The sequence below is a fragment of the Salvelinus namaycush genome, chromosome 23, assembly GCF_016432855.1.
Source record: "Salvelinus namaycush isolate Seneca chromosome 23, SaNama_1.0, whole genome shotgun sequence".
In the NCBI taxonomy this organism is placed as follows: Eukaryota; Metazoa; Chordata; class Actinopteri; order Salmoniformes; family Salmonidae; genus Salvelinus; species Salvelinus namaycush.
In genome coordinates this window covers 27677117-27698976 of record NC_052329.1, presented here as the reverse complement: position 1 = coordinate 27698976, position 21860 = coordinate 27677117, and the positions used below count along the sequence as shown (strand labels likewise).

Below are 21860 nucleotides of genomic sequence, written 5' to 3'. Positions count from 1 at the left end.
TGCCATTTCTAGTCAGAAACCAAAGTCAGTATAAAAATATAGACAAAAAAAGGTATCTTCTACAAAATATTGACATCATGGCTCCCCGTTAGAATGTGCAAATCCTGGGTAGTTTAGTTCTCTTGACACTGATTGGATCGAGGGAAGAGGAAGTCTTCAGGAACAGGCAACATCCATTTTGGTCTCAGTTTTGATTCTAGTCCAGTTTGAGAGTCCCATTAGTTTATGATGCATCTACCACCTTTGGTGGTTTGAGAGTTACTTCATTATTTAGCTACAGTGCTAACCACACTCTGTGTTCTGGCCAGAATGGAAGGTACACTGTACGATCCAGTCTATTGACACCAGATACTGTGACCATTACACATTAGGAGGGGTACCACCCTGCAACCTAAATCGAGTGTCAATTGAGACAACACTTCTGTTTTTTGAGGAACAATAACTCAGTATCAGTCTTCCAATCTCCAGTACCTCAGAGTCTATAGAGTCTATATCCTCACCTGTGAGTCTATAGAGTCTATATCCTCACCTGTGAGTCGATAGAGTCTATATCCTCACCTGTGAGTCGATAGAGTCTATATCCTCACCTGTGAGTCGATAGAGTCTATATCCTCACCTGTGAGTCGATAGAGTCTATATCCTCACCTGTGAGTCGATAGAGTCTATATCCTCACCTGTGAGTCGATAGAGTCTATATCCTCATCTCGGCCTCTTCACTGTGCTCCATGCTGTGTTCAGTGGTGCTGATCATGGAGGCTGAGGGACCCTGGGTGACCCCGAAGGGTATGATGGCTGGGGAGCGGGCAGCCAGGGGGGATAAGGAGGGGGAGAAGCTGGGGGACATGGCTATTGAGGAGGGGGAGCCCTCGTGACTGATGGGGGACCTCCGTAGGGAGGCCAGGTGGGGGAAGGAAGACCTCCCCACAGAGGGCTTGACAGGAGCAGGCTTGACCGGGACTGTCTTCGCCCCGGGGTGGGCTACGGAGGTGATTAGCGGCGGGGGGTCAATGCGAGGGGGTTTGGGGTCCACCTTGGCTTTGTGCTGGAGAGGTCTGCGAGGGTTAGGAGTGTCCGTCTCATCCTTTAACCTCGCTATCTCCGTGAAGACGCTTGCTAATGGCTGGAACTGTGGGCACCAGTTCAGCAGGTAGTCCCAGTTATAACTGCCCCTCAGCTCCTCGTCACTGGCCACTATGGCTGTGAGGGAGCCGTCCACAGCGGGTTTACCATCCACTGGGAAGGCATAGTCTTTAGGGTGGGAGATGTTCAGCCCCCTCCCTACCCCCAGATAACCTCCTCCATCCTCCCTGTAGACAGGCACCTGGCCAGCCAGCAGAGTCCCACTGAGACTGGCCAGCTTCTTGGCCTTGAACCACTGGTTGGCGTCAATGTTGGGCTCACACGAGACGTCAGACAGCTGGTCAGCGTCCTGCTGGATACCAGAGTCTGGCCCGCGGGCTGAGATGTGTTCCTGCATGGACGAAGAGATGGAGGAGACACGAGGGTACTCGTTGATCATCCGGATCTCATCGTCCTCCGCCGCCTCCGCTGAGCCACGCCCGCTGGAGTGGGATGGGTCCAGGGAGCCCCCGCGGGGGTATGGCCCTCCCCCTCCACTCCCTGTTTGGTCGGAAACGTACCCTGGTAAGGCCTGATGGTAGATGCGGTCGTTCCGGTCAGTGCCGGTGACTTTAGTCTCCTCTAGTTTGTGTAGCATGGTGCCGTGGCCGGGAGAGGCTGGAGGTCTGCAGCGACTCTGCTGCTCCTTCCTCTGACGTCTCAGTCTCACACAGAACAGAGCCATGGCGATGAAGATGAGGATGAGGATGGCTCCCAGGGACACAGCGATCACACTGACCAGCAGCAGGTTCATGTCCGACACCAGGCCGAAGGATGTGTTTGTCACGTCAACGGTGAGGCGGGCGGTAGCCACGCGGGACGTCTCCAGAGGGCTGTGGGCCGTCAGGTCAAGGGTCATCACACGGACCTCCCTCTTGGCCCTGCTCAGGTGTCGGACGTGGCTGTCCATCTTCAGGGAGACCACGCCCGTTGATGCATTGACCTGGAAGTAGGGCGAGGGGTCAGCTAGGGAGTACAGAACAATCCCGTCCACTCCCTCGTCCTCGTCTCTGGCTGTCACCTGACCGATGCTCTGGCCCTTCTTCGCCCCCTCAGGAACCAGGAAGGAGAACTCTAAGTCGGAGAACACAGGGTCGTACTCATCCTCCCCCATCACGTACACCTGTATGGTCACCGTTGCAGAGTAGTTCCCTGCGTCCATGGCTAGAGCTACAAAGTTGAACAAGTTGACCTTCTCAAAGTCGAAGGTGGAGCGAGTCCGGACTTCGCCTGACGTCTGGTTGACCAGGAAGGCGTCTTTCCCCTCTCCAGTCTTGTCCAACATGTAGTACCTCAGCTGTCCGAAGACTCCCGTGTCCTGGTCGATGGCGTGCAGCATGGTGACAAGGGTGTTGTGAGGCTGGTTCTCTCTGACGCTGGCGGTGAGGATGGGCAGAGGGAAGTAAGGTCTGTTGTCATTAATGTCCTTCACCTCCACAGTGACTGGAGCCAGCGCATAGTGACCCTGTCCATCTGACGCCTGCACAATGATCACATGGGATGCCTAGTAGGAGGGTGAGACGGAGAGGGGGAGAGAGAGAGAGGGAAAGAGGGTGACAGAGAGAGATAGATGGTGAGATGGAGAGAGAGATTAATACTTTCTTTATCGCTGAAGGGAAATGAATTGTCAGCAGCAGAATATACAAACAGTCTATGTTACGATGACGCTGAAGAGGATGGCTGATGTTTTACATGCCCGTAACCAATTGTGCTATTTTGTTCGTTATTTTTGTGTTGTTTGTAACTTATTTTGTAAACTTATTTTGTACATGATGTTGCTGCTACCATCTCTTATGACCGAAAATAACTTCTTGACATCAGAACTGGGATTACTCACCACGGACTGGAAGAAGCTTTTTCCTTTAACCTGTTTGGGCTGCAGGGGCAGTATTGAGTAACCAGATAAAAGGTGCCCATTTCAAACGGCCTCGTACTCAATTCTTGCTCGTACAATATGCATATTATTATTACTATTGGATAGAAAACACTCTCTAGTTTCTAAAACCGTTTGAATTATATCTGTGAGTCAAACAGAACTCATTTGGCACAAACTTCCTGACCAGGAAGTGGAAAGTCTGAAATCGATGCTCTGTTCTACTTCCTGCCTATAAATGGGCATGATACGTATGAGTATACATGCACGTCATACACCTTCCCCTGGATGTCAAGAGGCGGTGAGAGAAGAAATTTAGTGTTTATCTTGGTCTGAAGTGGAATACAAGCTCTTTGTATGACGTGTCCCCCATTTCCGGTTTTCTGGAGAGCGCGAGGTGGTACCTGGATTTGCCTTCTGTTTAGCTGCCGTTATAGGCGACTACTATCTCCGGCTTTGATTTTATTTGATACATGTGACCATATCATCGTAAAGTATGTTTTTTCAATATAGTTTAACTTCTTGCCACTAGGGGGGTGCCATTTCGACATAGCACAAATTCGTATCCAAATTAAACTGCCTCGTACTCAATTCTTGCTCGTACAATATGCATATTATTATTACTATTGGATAGAAAACACTCTCTAGTTTCTAAAACCGTTTGAATTATATCTGTGGGTGAAACAGAACTCGACTTAGAGCAATTTTCCTATGTGTATGTCAGAGTGCAGAATTTTGCTGGCTGTTCCCAGACCTGTGTATTAATTTGCCTGTCCTCTATTGGTTGAGATGCACTGCATACGCCTTCCCCTGGTTGTTAGCGAATAGGGAGACTTGAAATGGAGTTTCTACGTAGTTCCCAAAGTTGATAAATTGATTGGAATCGAGGTGTCCACCCTTTTGGATCTTCGCGCTGACGCAGAAAGGGTCTTGGCATGTCTTTTTAGAAGCTCTGGTTTTAGAAACTAGATATATCAGGCTCTGTTTTTATTCGATATAGGCTTTAAAGACATCATAATCTTGTTATTTTAAACCGATTTATATCAGTTTATGTCAGTATATTGCGATTTTCGGGCATTTCATTTTCTGACGTTGTATTGAGTTGGGTATCTCTCTCTCGAATGCCATTGTGTACAGCTAATTGCAACGTGGAAGGAAACATTCTCCAACCCAGCAACGATTCTTTTGGCCAACGGACACCTTTCCCAAGATTCTGATGGGAGTTCAGCTAATAGTAAGTACTATTTATGCTGATAATTCGTTGTTCTGTTGAAAAAGTAAAATGCATAAGACGCCATTATTTGCCGTGTAGCCTTGCGCTATCGCACCCTGTATTGCACCCTGTATTGCGCAGTAAGGTTATTGCATTAAGAACTAATTTGTCTTTCAATTGCTGTCCACCCTGTATTTTTTAGTCAAGTTTATGATTATTTATTGATTAGACTAGGTGATTCTCCAAGATGGCGCCCGAAATTTTCTGGGCAGCTTGGCAACTTTTCTCATTGTATAAGCACGATTTGTGCCGCTAAATATGCACATTTTCGAACAAACTCTATATGCATTGTGTAATATGATGTTACAGGACTGTCATCTGAAGAATTCTGAGAAGGTTAGTGAAAATTAATATATTTTGGTGGTGAATACGTTATCGCTATGTTTGGCTGGAATCAATGCTGTTGTTTGGTTTGCTACTGTGCTAAGCTAATATAACGCTATATTGTGTTTTCGCTGTAAAACACTTAGAAAATCTGAAATATTGTCTGGATTCACAAGATCTGTGTCTTTCAATTGCTGTACGCTGTGTATTTTTAAGAAATGTTTTATGATGAGTAATTAGCTAATACAAGTTGCTCTCTGTAGTTATTCTAGTCATTTTAGTGAGAGTTGTGATGGGGGCTGCAATGGTAAACTATGATTTATACCTGAAATATGCACATTTTTCTAACAAAACCTATGCTATACAATACATATGTTATCAGACTGTCATCTGATGAGGTTGTTTCTTGGTTAGTGGCTATTTATATCTTTATTTGGTCGAATTTGTGATAGCTACTGATGCAGTAAGAAAATGGTGGAGTATGGAAGTGGTGTATTTTGCTAACGTGGTTAGCTAATAGATTTACATATTGTGTCTTCCCTGTAAAACATTTTAAAAATCAGAAATGATGGCTTTATTCACAAGATGTGTATCTTTCATTTGGTGTCTTGGACTTGTGATTTCATGAACATTTTATTATATGATATCCCTGTGGCTTTAGGCTAGGCTATGCTAGTCAGCTTTTGTGATGGGGGGGATCCCGGATCCGGGTTTGGGAGGTGTTAGAGGTTAATCAGATTATTGAAATTTTTTCGGGAGTTTTGCCATGTTCCGTTCTCTGACTTTGTTGACGATGGAGAGATCCGTGCCACTTGGCTAGTGTGCTTGCTAAATCAAGAGGGAAAATGGACGTTCTAAATCCAAACAACGACTGTTCTGGACAAAGGACCCCTTGTCCAACATTCTGATGGAAGATCAGCAAAAGTAAGAAACATTTTATGATGCTATTTCATATATCTGTCGTAGATGTGAACTAGTCGTCGGCGCCCAAGTTTTGGGTACTCTAGCTATACCGAAGCTGGATGTCGTAATGAAGTTATTTTTTAGAATTCTAACACGGCGATTTCATTAAGAACTAATGGATCTATCATTTCCTATACAACATGTATTTTTTAGTTATGTTTATGAATAGCTATTTGGTCAGAATATGTGTGTCATAAAAAGTGTCAGAAAAATATCCGGACGTTGTGGGAAATAGTAGCTACGTTAGCACATTGTATAACCACTGATTTCAGCTCTAAATATGCACATTTTCGAACAAAACATAAGTGTATGTATAACCTGATGTAATAGGACTGTCATCTGATGAAGAATATCAAGGTTAGTCAAAAATTATATATCTTTTACTGGTTTGTCACGATCGCTAACTTTTACTGCTGGGAAATGGCTTGTATTTTTGGCTATTGTGGTAAGCTAATATAACGCTATATTGTGTTTTCGCTGTAAAACACTTAATAAATCGGAAATATTGGCTGGAATCACAAGATGCCTGTCTTTCATTTGCTGTACACTATGTATTTTTCAGAAATGTTTTATGATGAGTAATTAGGTATTTGACGTTGGTGTCTGTAATTATTCTGGCTGCTTTCGGTGCAATTTCTGATTGTAGCTGCAATGTAAACTATGATTTATACCTGAAATATGCACATTTTTCGAACAAAACATAGATTTATTGTATAACATGTTATAAGACTGTCATCTGATGAAGTTGTTTGTTGGTTAGTTTGGTTGGTTCTTGGTTAGTTAGGTTGGCTTTGTGCATGCTACCTGTGCTGTGAAAAATGTCTGTCCTTTTTTGTATTTGGTGGTGAGCTAACATAAATATACGTGCTGTTTTCGCTGTAAAACATTTTAAAAATCGGACATGTTGACTGGATTCACAAGATGTGTACCTTTCATTTGCTGTATTGGACTTGTTAATGTGTGAAAGTTAAATATTTAAAAAATATATATTTTGAATTTCGCGCCCTGCACTTGAAGTGGCTGTTGTCATAAGTGTACCGACGCCGGGCTGCAGCCATAAGAAGTTAATGAGTCTGACGAGAAAGACTGCTCTCCCGGGAACAGGCCCGGATCCTCGTCATTTGCGTGAAGAAAAGGCGGAGGAAAAGAGGACGCAGATCGGGCTGCCTTTTGAGAATCCGTAGGCGAGCGAGTAAACTCCCACTGCCATCAATTCTACTTGCTAACATGCAATCATTGGAAAATAAAATGTATGATCTAGAATTACGATTATCCTACCAACGGGACATTAACTTCTTATGGCTGCAGGGGCAGTATTGAGTAGCTTGGATGAAAGGTGCACAGAGGTGCCCAGAGTAAACGGCCTGCTCCTCAGTCATAGTTGCTAATATATGCCTATTATTATTAGTATTGGATAGAAAACACTCTGCACTTTCACTGGCTGTTGTCATATCATCCCATTAACGGGATTGCAGCCATAAGAAGTTAAGAACTGTAATATCTTATGTTTCACCGAGTCGTGGCTGAACGAAGACACGGATAATATAGAGCTGGAGGGATTTTCAATGCACCGGCAGAACAGAGAAGCTACGTCTGGTAAGATGAGGGGTGGGGGTGGGTGTCTTTTTGTCAGTAACAGCTGGTGCGCGATGTCTAATATTAAAGAAGTCTCTGAATCCTACTACACCGGCTCTGACGCTCGTCGGATGTGGCAGGGCTTGAAAACTATTACGGACTACAAAGGGAAACCCAGACGCGAGCCTATGAGGCGAGCTAAATGCCCTTTATGCTCACTTCGAGGCAAGCAACACTGAAGCATGCACGAGAGCACCAGCTGTTCTGGATGACTGTGTGATAAAGCTCTAGCCGATGTGAGCAAGACCTTTCAACATGTCAACATTCACAAAGCAGCGGGGCCAGATGGATTACCAGGATGTGTACTCAAAGAATGTGTGGACCAACTGGCAGGTTTCTGTAATACCTACATGTTTCAAGCAGACCAACATAGTCCCTGTGCACAAGTACGCGAAGGTAACCTGCCTAAACAATTACCACCCCGTGGCACTCACGTCGGTAGCCATGAAATGCTTTGAAAGGCTGGTCATGGCTCACATTAAAAGCATCCTCCTGGACACCCTAGACTCACTCCAATTTGCATACCGCCCCAACAGATCCACAGATGACGCAATCTCAATCGCACTCCACACTGCCCTTTCCCACCTAGACAAAAGGAACACCTATGTGAGAATGCTGTTCATTGACTACAGCTCAGCATTCAACACCATAGTGCCCACGAAGCTCATCACTAAGCTAAGAACCCTGGGACTAAACACGTCCCTCTGCAACTGGATCCTGGACTTCCTGACGGGCCGCCCCCAGGTGGTAAGGGTAGGCAACAACACGTCTGCCACGCTGATCCTCAACACCAGGGCCCCTTAGGGGTCTGTACTTAGTGCCCTCCTGTACTCCCTGTTCACCCACGACTGCGTGGTCAAATATGACTCCAACACCATCATTGGTGGGCCGGGGCTGTAGTGGAGCGGGGCTGTAGTGGAGCGGGTCGAGAGTTTCAAGGTCCTTGGTGTCCACATCACCAACAAACTAACATGGTCCAAACACACCAAGACAGTCGTGAAGAGGGGACAACAAAATATTTTCCCCCTCAGGAAACTGAAAAGACTTGGCATGGGTCCCCACATCCTCAAAAGATTCTACAGCTGCACCATCGAGAGCATCCTGACCGGTTGCATCACCGCCTGGCATGGCAACTGCTCGGCATCTGACCGTAAGGCGCTACAGAGGGTAATGCGTACGACCCAGTACATCACTGGGGCCAAGCTTCCTGCAAACAAGGACCTATATACTAGGCGATGTTAGAGGAAAGCCCATAAAATTGTCAGAGACTCCAGTAACCCAAGTCATAGACTGATTTCTCTGCTACAGTACTGCAAGCGGTACCGGAGGACCAACTGTAGGACCAAAAGGCTCCTTAAAACTTCTACCCCCAAGCCATAAGACTGCTGAACTATTAATCAAATGGCCACCAAACTATTAGATTGAACCCTCCCCCCCTCCATTTGTTTTGTACACTGCCGCTACTCACTGTTTATTATCTCTGCATAGTCACTTCACCCCTACCTACATTTGGGCGGCAGGTAGCCTAGTGGTTCGAGTGTTGGGCCAGTAACCAAAAGGTTGCTAGATCGAATCCTCGAGCTGACAAGGTAAAAATCTGTCGTTCTGTCCCTGAACAAGGCAGTTAATCCACTGTTCCTAGGCTGTCATTGAAAATAAGAATTTGTTCTTAACTGACTTGCCTAGTTAAATAAAGGTAAAATAAAAAAATAAATGTACAAATGACCTTTAACCCTTTACCCCCGCACACTGACTCGGTACCGGTACCTGCTGTATATAGCCCCGTTATGTTATTGTGTTACTTTTTATTATTTTTTACTTTAGTTAATTTGGTAAATATTTTCTTGAACTGCACTGTTGGTTAAGGGCTTCTAAGTAAGCATTTCACGGTAAAGTCTACTACACTTGTTGTATTCGGCGCATGTGACAAATAAAGTTTGATTTGATAACCAATGACCAAGTCTTTGTCTATTTCTGTATCAAACTATTTCCTATGTAGTACACTTCTTTTGACCAGGGCCCATAGGGCTATTTAAAAAGTTGTGCACTATATAGGAAATAGGGTGCCATTTGGGGCACATGACAAGCCAGGAAGTGCCTTGGTACCTGTCTCTCGCTGTCCAGTGGTCTCTGCAGCCTCAGGGCTCCGGTCCAGCGGTCTACCTGGAACATACCCGTCTCATCCCCAGAGCTGATCAGGTACTGCACCTTCCCTACGGCTGGGGAGTCTGGGTCTGTTGCAGACAGGCTGAGGACCTCAGTCCCTGTGGCTGCTCCTTCACTCAGCACCACACTGCAGGGTTCAAGGGGTTATTACTAGTCACTTTTACAAAAAACATAACATTTGGTTTCCCAGTGCAAACACATGTAATAGAGTAATTAAGGACATTTAACAAACAACAAAGTACCAAATTACCTGTACTCTGCCCTGCTGAACGCCGGAGGGTTGTCGTTAGTATCCGTCACACTGATCAGCGCAGAGACAGCCGAGCTCCTCTGGGGCACGCCGCGGTCTGACACGACCACGGTCAGGTTGTAACTGGAAACCGCCTCAAAGTCCAGCCCCTCACCGGTCAATACCAGGCTGCCTACCGTCTGGAATCCCTGTCCTTCCAGGAAGCGTACGCTGCTCTCGATCTGGAAGGCATTGCCTGCGTTTCCGCTGGCTATAGTGAAGTCGAAGCCGCAGTTGTCGCGTGACGCGTCGCCGTCGGCCGCCTCCAGGGTCAGGATGGTGGCGCCCGGAAGGCCGTCCTCCGACACCGTGGCTCTGTACTCTGATTGGTGGAAGACGGGCGTGTTGTCGTTGACGTCAGTCACCTGGACCTGTACAGTAGCGGTGGAGGAGAGGGCTGGTGTTCCCATGTCTCTGGACTCTATTACCACCAGGATAGAAGGGTTCTCAGAGTCAAACTCTGCCTGCTGGGTGAGGAACAGGGTACCATTGCTGGGGTCGATGTAGAAAATGTCCCGGGTTGATGACATCACTCTGTACATGACGCGGCCGTTCTCTCCAGAGTCGCGGTCCGTGGCTGTCACAGTGACAACTGCACTGCCAGCTGGGGAGTGCTCTGCCAGAATCACCTGGGAAACACATCAGGGACGTATTCAGAATAGTTGAGGCATGTTGGACAGGCAAGTTAATGGTTAATGGTACCAGGAATCTGAGTTAGTAAACTAAATGAAGAAAATAGATACATACACACACACACACACGGCATCATTATTGATCTGTATGTACATAGAAAAATCCAGCTAAATAGTTATCATCGTCTCTTATGGCATCATTGCATCCTGCCAACACAAACACAGATTTTCCAAGGCTCGTGGAGGCCGGTTAGAGGATAGACTACCTGGTAAAGATCCTGTGTGAAAGTAGGAGCGTTATCATTGACATCCTCCACCAGTATGGTGAGGTTAGCTTCAGTCTGGTGTTTGGAGTCAGTAGCCCTGACAGTCAGCGTGTACCAGGTCCTCTCCTCGTAGTCCAGAGGGGCGGTTAGAGACACCCCGCCCCCGTAGCGATGGATCCCAAACACGCCCTGGGAGGACGGGTCCAGGTGGAGGGTGTAAGACAGGGTTGGGCCTGAGTCAACGTCGTTTCCAGTCACCTGGGTTATTACTGAGCCAATCAGAGTGTCTGGAGGGAGAGAGAAGGGGGGGAGGGGGATAGTACAGGGGGACAGAGTGAGAGAACAGGGTTTGGGAGATTGTTATATGGGAACAACACTATAGCAATAGAAGCAGCTCCCAGCACATACCATATCCTATTACATCATGTTGCTTTTAGGAATATATTGCACACTTCTGATTTCTTTTTTTTCTGAATTGGATATTTTATACAGGAAACTGTAGACGTCATATGTACAGCAGGATATGAACAGAGGGGAACTTGGCTTCAGAACGACTCATAAAAGGGTCAGTTTTATCACTGAGAACTGCTGAGTGCTGCCAGAGAGAGGAGAGAGGATCAGTGATAAGATCAGTGGACTAAAGGTTCACTATTAAATTGACTGCGTCTCAAATGTCTTAGAAACTTGATACATACACCCCCTGGTAGAGCACTACATAGTGAATAGGATGTCAGTTAAACACACTTGGGTTCAAATACTATTTCAAACCATTCAAAAACTTTGTGTTTGCTTTAGCCTGCCTGAAGTACCAGTTGGGTGAGGTTTGCACTTTTGCGAAGCCCAGCTAAAGTATTTAAAATGAATTAAAATAATATTTGAACCCGGATCTGCAGTTGAGACCCGCGGATCATTGACTTACTCTCTGGCACTCTGATCTCGCGCGGCAAGGGGATTGTAGGACTATTGTCATTGAGGTCCACGATTATCACCGTGAGGGTCGCCGAGCCGGCCAATCGTGGTGTTCCCCGGTCCGTTGCCGTAACAACCAGCCTGGTGCCATGGAAATTAAAAAAGAAACTGTCAGTTGGAGTTTGGTTCTTATCTTTTATGTTTCAGGTTTCATAACCTTTCATCTCCTGCTGTCTTACATCAGAACCTGTTGTAGCCCAGAGCATGACAGATATTTAGTTTCCAATACAAAGAGAAAGAGAGTACAGGAACAGAGAGAGTATTTATAGACTGAAAACAAAGGTTAGCCTGCTTAGGGAAACCACATGGCAGGCAGATTGTGAACACACACACACTCTCACAAGGCCCTGCCCCTCACTTGGTTTGTGTCCAGATCTCTCGGTCCATGATAGCGGCGGTGGTGATGCTTCCGGTCAGCGGGTCGATCTTGAACAGGCCGCTGAGAGACGACGACCTCAGGCTGTAGGTCACCTGACCATTCTGGCCCTGGTCCAGGTCATCAGCCACCACCTGCATGGGACAGACAGGAAGTCACATGACCGAGGTCAGAGGTCAGAAAGAAAATCTAAACCAAAAAAGCATTGTCTTCTGATATCACTGGTTTTCTTTAGTCTTAAAAGCAAAGTGTACTTGTGTTTATGGTTAGCCATTTACAATCTGTTTTATTGTGTAGGAAACTGATTTTGCTGTCATTGGCTGTTGTTCACCCTTCCCCTGCTGTTCATTATTGTGAATGTTGTTTTGTTTTTGAAAGCAATAGAAAAAATATCAAAAATAATAATAATCTGCCAACACCTGGGGACAGACAGGAAGTCACATGACCAGAGGTCAAAGGTTAGAGAGGAAATAAATCAAAACAAAGAACAGATTTACAACAGCTGTGGAACAGTAACAGGACCTGGTGATGAATACTGGACTTGGAACAGTGGAACGAGAGTTTATAAGAAGGTTCTAAATGGCCGTGGTTTCATACAGCATACAGTTGAGTCTATAGTGGTTAGAGTGTTGGGCCAGTAACCAAGGTAAGGTAAAAATCTGTCGTTCTGCCCCTGAGCAAGGCAGTTAACCCACTGTTCCCTGGGCACCAAAGACGTGGATGTCGATTAAGGCAGCCCCCCGCACCTCTCTGATTCAGAGGGGTTGGGTTAAATGCGGAAGACACATTTCAGTTGAATGCATTCAGTTATACAACTAACTAGGTATCCCCCCTTTCCATTTCCCTTTATATACTCAACAGGGACGTTGGAAACACACTGCAGTATAGGCATAGGAACAGACAGTCACCTCTCAGAACTACCTCAGCAGCACTGAAACTATCCAGATCTCTACCGTCTGAACTTAGAGCGTTTTCTAGCCCACAATCTCACACCACCTATAGCCAAGCATAATAGAGGTGTGTTTGTGTGTGTCTGCGTGCAGCGTGCACCAGTGTGTGCACGCTCATTAGTGTACCTACCTGTATAATAGGGAAATTATATCCCTGTGCCTCTCGTATGTAGGCTACATAGTTCTGCAGCTGGAAGCGCGGCAGGTTGTCATTGACGTCCTGAAGGATCAGGTTGACCGCCATGAAGGAACTGGAGGATGCAGTTTCAGCCTTCACCACTAGGCGGAGTCTAGGGGTCTCCTCATAGTCCAGCCCCATGGAGCTCTGTACCCAGATCTCACCTGGTTAGAACAATAACAAGGACAGATCTCACCTGGTTAGAACAATAACAAGGACAGATCTCACCTGATTAGAACAATAACAAGGACAGATCTCACCTGGTTAGAACAATAACAAGGACAGATCTCACCTGGTTAGAACAATAACAACGGGGCTGAGAACCAATTGGGCAATGGATATTCATGATATGCATCAGGGATGTAGAGTGTAAACACACGTAAAGAGTTTTTTTTACACACCTTTTTCATACAGTGAATTTAAAAAAAAAGTGTTTTACACTTTTTGTAAACATGGGTTTTTATATAATTCCCCACCCCAGTGGCTTACCAGTGGAGGAGCTGATTCCAAAGGAGTGTAGGGTGTTGCCGCTGAAGATGCTGTAACTGATCCCACTACGGGATCCATCAGGGTACTGGGCCTGAGTCTGCACCACAGCGGTACCTGGAGGAGGACAACACACACCTCACTATCACACTGTTCTAAACCCACGCACCTCACTAGCACACTGTTCTAAACCCACGCACCTCACTAGCACACTGTTCTAAACCCACGCACCTCACTAGCACACTGTTCTAAACCCACGCACCTCACTAGCACACTGTTCTAAACCCACGCACCTCACTAGCACACTGTTCTAAACCCACGCACCTCACTAGCACACTGTTCTAAACCCACGCACCTCACTAGCACACTGTTCTAAACCCACGCACCTCACTAGCACACTGTTCTAAACCCACGCACCTCACTAGCACACTGTTCTAAACCCACGCACCTCACTAGCACACTGTTCTAAACCCACGCACCTCACTAGCACACTGTTCTAAACCCACGCACCTCACTAGCACACTGTTCTAAACCCACGCACCTCACTAGCACACTGTTCTAAACCCACGCACCTCACTAGCACACTGTTCTAAACCCACGCACCTCACTAGCACACTGTTCTAAACCCACGCACCTCACTAGCACACTGTTCTAAACCCACGCACCTCACTAGCACACTGTTCTAAACCCACGCACCTCACTAGCACACCGTTCTAAACCCACGCACATCACTAGCACACTGTTCTAAACCCACGCACCTCACTAGCACACTGTTCTAAACCCACGCACATCACTAGCACACTGTTCTAAACCCACGCACCTCACTATCACACTGTTCTAAACCCACGCACCTCACTAGCACACTGTTCTAAACCCACGCACCTCACTAGCACACTGTTCTAAACCCACGCACCTCACTAGCACACTGTTCTAAACCCACGCACCTCACTAGCACACTGTTCTAAACCCACGCACCTCACTAGCACACTGTTCTAAACCCACGCACCTCACTAGCACACTGTTCTAAACCCACGCACATCACTAGCACACTGTTCTAAACCCACGCACATCACTAGCACACTGTTCTAAACCCACGCACCTCACTAGCACACTGTTCTAAACCCACGCACCTCACTAGCACACTGTTCTAAACCCACGCACCTCACTAGCACACTGTTCTAAACCCACGCACCTCACTAGCACACTGTTCTAAACCCACGCACCTCACTAGCACACTGTTCTAAACCCACGCACCTCACTAGCACACTGTTCTAAACCCACGCACCTCACTATCACACTGTTCTAAACCCACGCACCTCACTAGCACACTGTTCTAAACCCACGCACCTCACTAGCACACTGTTCTAAACCCACGCACCTCACTAGCACACTGTTCTAAACCCACGCACCTCACTAGCACACTGTTCTAAACCCACGCACATCACTAGCACACTGTTCTAAACCCACGCACCTCACTATCACACTGTTCTAAACCCACGCACATCACTAGCACACTGTTCTAAACCCACGCACATCACTAGCACACTGTTCTAAACCCACGCACATCACTAGCACACTGTTCTAAACCCACGCACATCACTAGCACACTGTTCTAAACCCACGCACATCACTAGCACACTGTTCTAAACCCACGCACCTCACTAGCACACTGTTCTAAACCCACGCACATCACTAGCACACTGTTCTAAACCCACGCACATCACTAGCACACTGTTCTAAACCCACACACCTCACTAGCACACTGTTCTAAACCCACGCACATCACTAGCACACTGATTACTTACATTATACACACCTCAGTCTCACACTGATTACTTACATTATACACACCTCAGTCTCACACTGATTACTTACATTATACACACCTCAGTCTCACACTGATTACTTACATTATACACACCTCAGTCTCACACTGATTACTTACATTATACACACCTCAGTCTCACACTGATTACTTACATTATACACACCTCAGACTCACAACAAAATATATACACATTATTATAAACTGGGTGTTTCGAACCCTGAATGCTGATTGGCTGACAGCCGTGATATATCAGACTGTATACCACGGGTATGACAAAACATTTATTTTTACTGCTCTAATTATGTTGGTAACCAGTTTATAATAGCAATAAGGCGCCTCGGGGGTTTGTGATATATGGCCAATATACCACGGCTAAGGGCTGAATCCAGGCACTCAGCGTTGTGTTGTGCGTAAAGACAGCCATTAGCCGTGGTATATTGGTCATATACCACACCCCCTCGGGACTTATTGCTTAAATATTACACTCTTTGAATCAAATAAAAATCCCCTGTTCCTACCTTTGGCGGCGTTCTCTTGCAGGCTGACGTCTCTAGCGTGGCGTGAGAAGCGGATCCCCCTGTAGGTCTGTTCTCTGATGTAGATGACCACCACCCCTAGAGAGGACTGGGCTGGGCTGCCCTGGTCCATAGCCTCTACAATCAGAGTCCTCTGGCCCTGGGTCAGTCCCTGCAGCTTCTCTGTAGCCTGGGATGAATTAATTAATCAATTAATGAAAATTATTTTTGTCTTAAGTCTCCCTAAGCAAGCCATCCCCTTAAGTGGGTATTTGACACAAATACCCTGATGAATAATGTAACAACACCTGGATGTCCCCGGTCAGAGAGTTGATGGTGAAGCCCCGGACAGGGCTGGCGAAGCGGTAGAAAAGTGAGCCGTTGGCCCCAAAATCACGGTCCTCCGCCCGCATGGTGGCCAGGACGCGATGGGAGGAGACACTGGAGAAGAAGAAGAACATGGATGTTCTAAAATTTGTCTTCTGCTTTTATTCGAACCCCTCCGAAAGACACATACAGAGGGAGGTTGGAGCATAGGGCAGCCATACTACGATGCCCGTTGAGCAGTTTAGGGCACAACAGCAGGTGATGGCATCTAAGACACTCAACAGCAGGTGATGGCATCTAAGACACACAACAGCAGGTGATGGCATCTAAGACACACAACAGCAGGTGATGGCATCTAAGACACACAACAGTAGGTGATGGCATCTAAGACACACAACAGCAAGTGATGGCATCTAAGACACTCAACAGCAGGTGATGGCATCTAAGACACACAACAGCAGGTGATGGCATCTAAGACACTCAACAGCAGGTGATGGCATCTAAGACACACAACAGCAGGTGATGGCATCTAAGACACACAACAGCAGGTGATGGCATCTAAGACACACAACCGCAGGTGATGGCATCTAAGACACACAACAGCAGGTGATGACATCTAAGACACACAACAGCAGGTGATGCATCTAAGACACACAACAGCAAGTGATGGCATCTAAGACACACAACAGCAGGTGATGGCATCTAAGACACACAACAGCAAGTGATGGCATCTAAGACACACAACAGCAAGTGATGGCATCTAAGACACACAACAGCAGGTGATGGCATCTAAGACACACAACAGCAGGTGATGGCATCTAAGACACACAACAGCAGGTGATGGCATCTAAGACACACAACAGTAGGTGATGGCATCTAAGACACACAACAGCAAGTGATGGCATCTAAGACACACAACAGCAAGTGATGGCATCTAAGACACACAACAGCAGGTGATGCATCTAAGACACACAACAGCAAGTGATGGCATCTAAGACACACAACAGCAGGTGATGGCATCTAAGACACACAACAGCAAGTGATGGCATCTAAGACACACAACAGCAAGTGATGGCATCTAAGACACACAACAGCAGGTGATGGCATCTAAGACACACAACAGCAAGTGATGGCATCTAAGACACACAACAGCAAGTGATGGCATCTAAGACACACAACAGCAGGTGATGGCATCTAAGACACACAACAGCAGGTGATGGCATCTAAGACACACAACAGCAGGTGATGGCATCTAAGACACACAACAGTAGGTGATGGCATCTAAGACACACAACAGCAAGTGATGGCATCTAAGACACACAACAGCAAGTGATGGCATCTAAGACACACAACAGCAGGTGATGGCATCTAAGACACACAACAGCAAGTGATGGCATCTAAGACACACAACAGCAAGTGATGGCATCTAAGACACACAACAGCAGGTGATGGCATCTAAGACACACAACAGCAGGTGATGGCATCTAAGACACACAACAGCAGGTGATGGCATCTAAGACACACAACAGCAGGTGATGGCATCTAAGACACACAACAGCAAGTGATGGCATCTAAGACACACAACAGCAAGTGATGGCATCTAAGACACACAACAGCAGGTGATGGCATCTAAGACACACAACAGCAGGTGATGGCATCTAAGACACACAACAGCAGGTGATGGCATCTAAGACACACAACAGCAGGTGATGGCATCTAAGACACACAACAGCAGGTGATGGCATCTAAGACACACAACAGCAGGTGATGACATCTAAGACACACAACAGCAGGTGATGACATGCCAGCAACCCTTTTTATAAATGTTTTATTTAAATCACAACAAAGAAGACATGTGAAAGACAAAACTGTACAGATAAACCTTCCATATGCCAGTCCAGCCCAGATTCTTCCCTGTAGGACATGGGATTTGAATCAGCAAACTTCCTGCCGTTGTCCTGCATCGCTAAGCTCTAGGCTACCTACCTGGAGGCTGAGATGTTGATGACCAGGGGATCCTGGATGAAGAATGGAGCGTTGTCATTCACGTCCTGTACATACACGGTGACCGTGGCGGTGGAGTTGCGAGGGCTGGCGGGGGACGAGTCTATGGCGCAGACATCGAAAGTGTACAACGTGGTTCGTTCTCGGTCGAGCGGAGCGGCGGTGATGACATGTCCCGTGTGCTGGTCAATGATGAACATGCCCTGGGAGCCGCGCGACAGGAAGTACAGCACCTGGCATTAGAACAGATTACAGTAGATTAGATTACAAAAAGTAACATCACTTTTAAGGCTTAATGAGGCCTTCATTAACCCTTTGAAGGTCTAGATAGATGGCTTCCATTTGTTGGCAAAATGTCATAAGGGGTGGCAAAAGTATTATGCTACATTTGGCAAATGTTCAGGGGGCTCAGGAAGCATAGGTCTCTAGTCAAAAGTGGTACACTATGTAGGGACTAGGGTGTAATTTGGGACGCAACCTATGACTTCAGTCTGTGTACCTGGCTGTTAGACCCTTGGTCCAGGTCAGTAGCAGAGACCTCCAGCACCCGGGAGCCAATAGAAACATCCTCAGAGAGGTCAGCGGTGTAGCTGGGGCTGGTGAACTGGGGGCTGTGGTCGTTGACATCCAGGAGAGTGACCTCTACTGTGGCCGTGCTGCTCAGGGCCGGAGAGCCCCCGTCAAGGGCTGTCACTGTCAGACTGTACCTGGCCCTACGTTCCCTGTCCAGCGGTCTGGAGGTGGAGAGAACACCTGACTTCCTGTCCACACGGAAGTCACCTGATGGGTCGCCAGCTAGAAGACAGAGGGGGAAACAGAGGAGGAAAGAGGAAGAGAGGAGGAGGGGCGAAAAGAGATACACAATATGAAAGGTCAATCTCACAACATTGTGATCAATGGATCGATATATCAATCAGTCAATTATTAATTAAATTGGATTCCTCTGATGTACAAGTAGTTGGCTCTTACTTGTGATCTTGTAGGTCATCTCTCCGCTGTCCCCAGTGTCCAGGTCCGTAGCTCTGAGGGTGAAAAGCTCAACAGCCTCCATGTTCTCAGGCACCTCCAGACTGTAGTACAGTCTATTGAACGTTGGGGCGTTGTCATTCTCATCCAACACCTGGATCTTCACTGCCGCCCGGGCAAAGTTAGGAGGCACGCCACCGTCTCGGGCATACACTGGACAAACGGGAAGATTAGGAATTAAACAAGACTTCAGCAGTCTAAAAGAGTTTGTTATGTTTTTATTTACTAAATCATATCGTGTTTCTTAGAGAGATTTAAGACAAACAGAGAGAGCTGGAGAGAAAATAACACCAACATTTCCATTACACCACTGATGTATCCCATAAAAACAGAACTATAAAAACATGGCCAGTTTGGAATGTTGGCTTGTTCATTTATCTCTATTGTAAAGCAGTGTGTCAGGGCTATCGTACCTCTATTGTAAAGCAGTGTGTCAGGGCTATCGTACCTCTATTGTAAAGCAGTGTGTCAGGGCTATCATACCTCTATTGTAAAGCAGTGTGTCAGGGCTATCGTACCTCTATTGTAAAGCAGTGTGTCAGGGCTATCATACCTCTATTGTAAAGCAGTGTGTCAGGGCTATCGTACCTCTATTGTAAAGCAGTGTGTCAGGGCTATCGTACCTCTATTGTAAAGCAGTGTGTCAGGGCTATCATACCTCTATTGTAAAGCAGTGTGTCAGGGCTATCGTACCTCTATTGTAAAGCAGTGTGTCAGGGCTATCATACCTCTATTGTAAAGCAGTGTGTCAGGGCTATCGTACCTCTATTGTAAAGCAGTGTGTCAGGGCTATCGTACCTCTATTGTAAAGCAGTGTGTCAGGGCTATCGTACCTCTATTGTAAAGCAGTGTGTCAGGGCTATCGTACCTCTATTGTAAAGCAGTGTGTCAGGGCTATCGTACCTCTATTGTAAAGCAGTGTGTCAGGGCTATCGTACCTCTATTGTAAAGCAGTGTGTCAGGGCTATCGTACCTCTATTGTAAAGCAGTGTGTCAGGGCTATCGTACCTCTATTGTAAAGCAGTGTGTCAGGGCTATCGTACCTCTATTGTAAAGCAGTGTGTCAGGGCTATCGTACCTCTATTGTAAAGCAGTGTGTCAGGGCTATCGTACCTCTATTGTAAAGCAGTGTGGCAGGGCTATCGTACCTCTATTGTAAAGCAGTGTGGCAGGGCTATCGTACCTCTATTGTAAAGCAGTGTGTCAGGGCTATCGTACCTCTATTGTAAAGCAGTGTGTCAGGGCTATCGTACCTCTATTGTAAAGCAGTGTGTCAGGGCTATCGTACCTCTATTGTAAAGCAGTGTGTCAGGGCTATCATACCTCTATTGTAAAGCAGTGTGTCAGGGCTATCGTACCTCTATTGTAAAGCAGTGTGTCAGGGCTATCGTACCTCTATTGTAAAGCAGTGTGTCAGGGCTATCGTACCTCTATTGTAAAGCAGTGTGTCAGGGCTATCGTACCTCTATTGTAAAGCAGTGTGTCAGGGCTATCGTACCTCTATTGTAAAGCAGTGTGTCAGGGCTATCGTACCTCTATTGTAAAGCAGTGTGTCAGGGCTATCGTACCTCTATTGTAAAGCAGTGTGTCAGGGCTATCGTACCTCTATTGTAAAGCAGTGTGTCAGGGCTATCGTACCTCTATTGTAAAGCAGTGTGTCAGGGCTATCGTACCTCTATTGTAAAGCAGTGTGTCAGGGCTATCGTACCTCTATTGTAAAGCAGTGTGTCAGGGCTATCGTACCTCTATTGTAAAGCAGTGTGTCAGGGCTATCGTACCTCTATTGTAAAGCAGTGTGGCAGGGCTATCGTACCTCTATTGTAAAGCAGTGTGTCAGGGCTATCGTACCTCTATTGTAAAGCAGTGTGTCAGGGCTATCGTACCTCTATTGTAAAGCAGTGTGTCAGGGCTATCGTACCTCTATTGTAAAGCAGTGTAGCAGGGCTATCATACCTCTATTGTAAAGCAGTGTGGCAGGGCTTTGAATAACTCATTTTGGTTCCAGGAAGTACCCTTTTTGGTTCCAGGTAGAACCCTTTTTGGTTCCAGGTAGAACCCTTCTACATGGAACTCTTCTACATGGAGGGTTCTACCTGGAACCAAAAAGGGTTCTGCCTGGAACCAAAAATGGTTATCTTATGGGGACAGCTGAAGAACCATTATGGAACCCCTTTTTCTAAGAGTGTTGGTTACTCATATAAAGGGACAGTTACCTGTCAGAGTGTACAGTTTTTAGACCTCTCTGTCCAGGGCTTTAATGGTTAGGATTAGGATTAAGGATCAGGGTTAGGGCCAGGAGTTAGGCTGAGAGGTTACGGGTTAAGGGTCAGGGTTAGATGTTATGGTCAGAGCCAGTTACCTGTCAGTGTGTATTGTTCCTGTGCCTCTCTGTCCAGGGCTTTAGTGGTGGTTATAACACCTGTAGCTGGGTGGATGCTAAAACCCTCGTCAGAGATGCCTCCATATGTCACCTGGCCGTTGGTACCTGGAGAGAGAGAGAGAGAAAAAGAGAGAGGAGTATATGAAGTCTAACCCTAATACTATCTGTCAACAGCCTACACCATCCCCTTGGCCCTTACCCTTCTATGTTCTGAAAATCTGAAGGGTCTGGGTAGGTATAAACACTGTAGTAGTGGTGGAGCTTCCATCTTACAGATACAG

The 21860-nt window shown here is 46.5% G+C and overlaps 1 protein-coding gene across 1 annotated transcript in view; it reads right to left on the bottom strand.

Annotated features, from left to right (window-relative positions):
• Positions 1–628: 628 nt before the first annotated feature.
• Positions 629–21860, bottom strand: part of LOC120018601 (protocadherin-16-like) — a 125781-nt gene continuing 104549 nt past the window's right edge. Inside the window, exons 24-37 of the mRNA XM_038961807.1 lie at positions 21559–21684; positions 19143–19352; positions 18673–18968; positions 18156–18406; positions 16151–16283; positions 15846–16032; positions 13503–13616; positions 12966–13177; positions 11868–12019; positions 11460–11590; positions 10541–10827; positions 9604–10271; positions 9294–9480; positions 629–2623 (exon numbers count right to left, since the gene is read on the bottom strand). Of these exons, the coding sequence (XP_038817735.1) occupies positions 692–2623; positions 9294–9480; positions 9604–10271; positions 10541–10827; positions 11460–11590; positions 11868–12019; positions 12966–13177; positions 13503–13616; positions 15846–16032; positions 16151–16283; positions 18156–18406; positions 18673–18968; positions 19143–19352; positions 21559–21684 (4886 nt within the window). The 3' untranslated portion in view covers positions 629–691. The remainder of the gene's footprint in view (positions 2624–9293; positions 9481–9603; positions 10272–10540; positions 10828–11459; positions 11591–11867; positions 12020–12965; positions 13178–13502; positions 13617–15845; positions 16033–16150; positions 16284–18155; positions 18407–18672; positions 18969–19142; positions 19353–21558; positions 21685–21860) is intronic.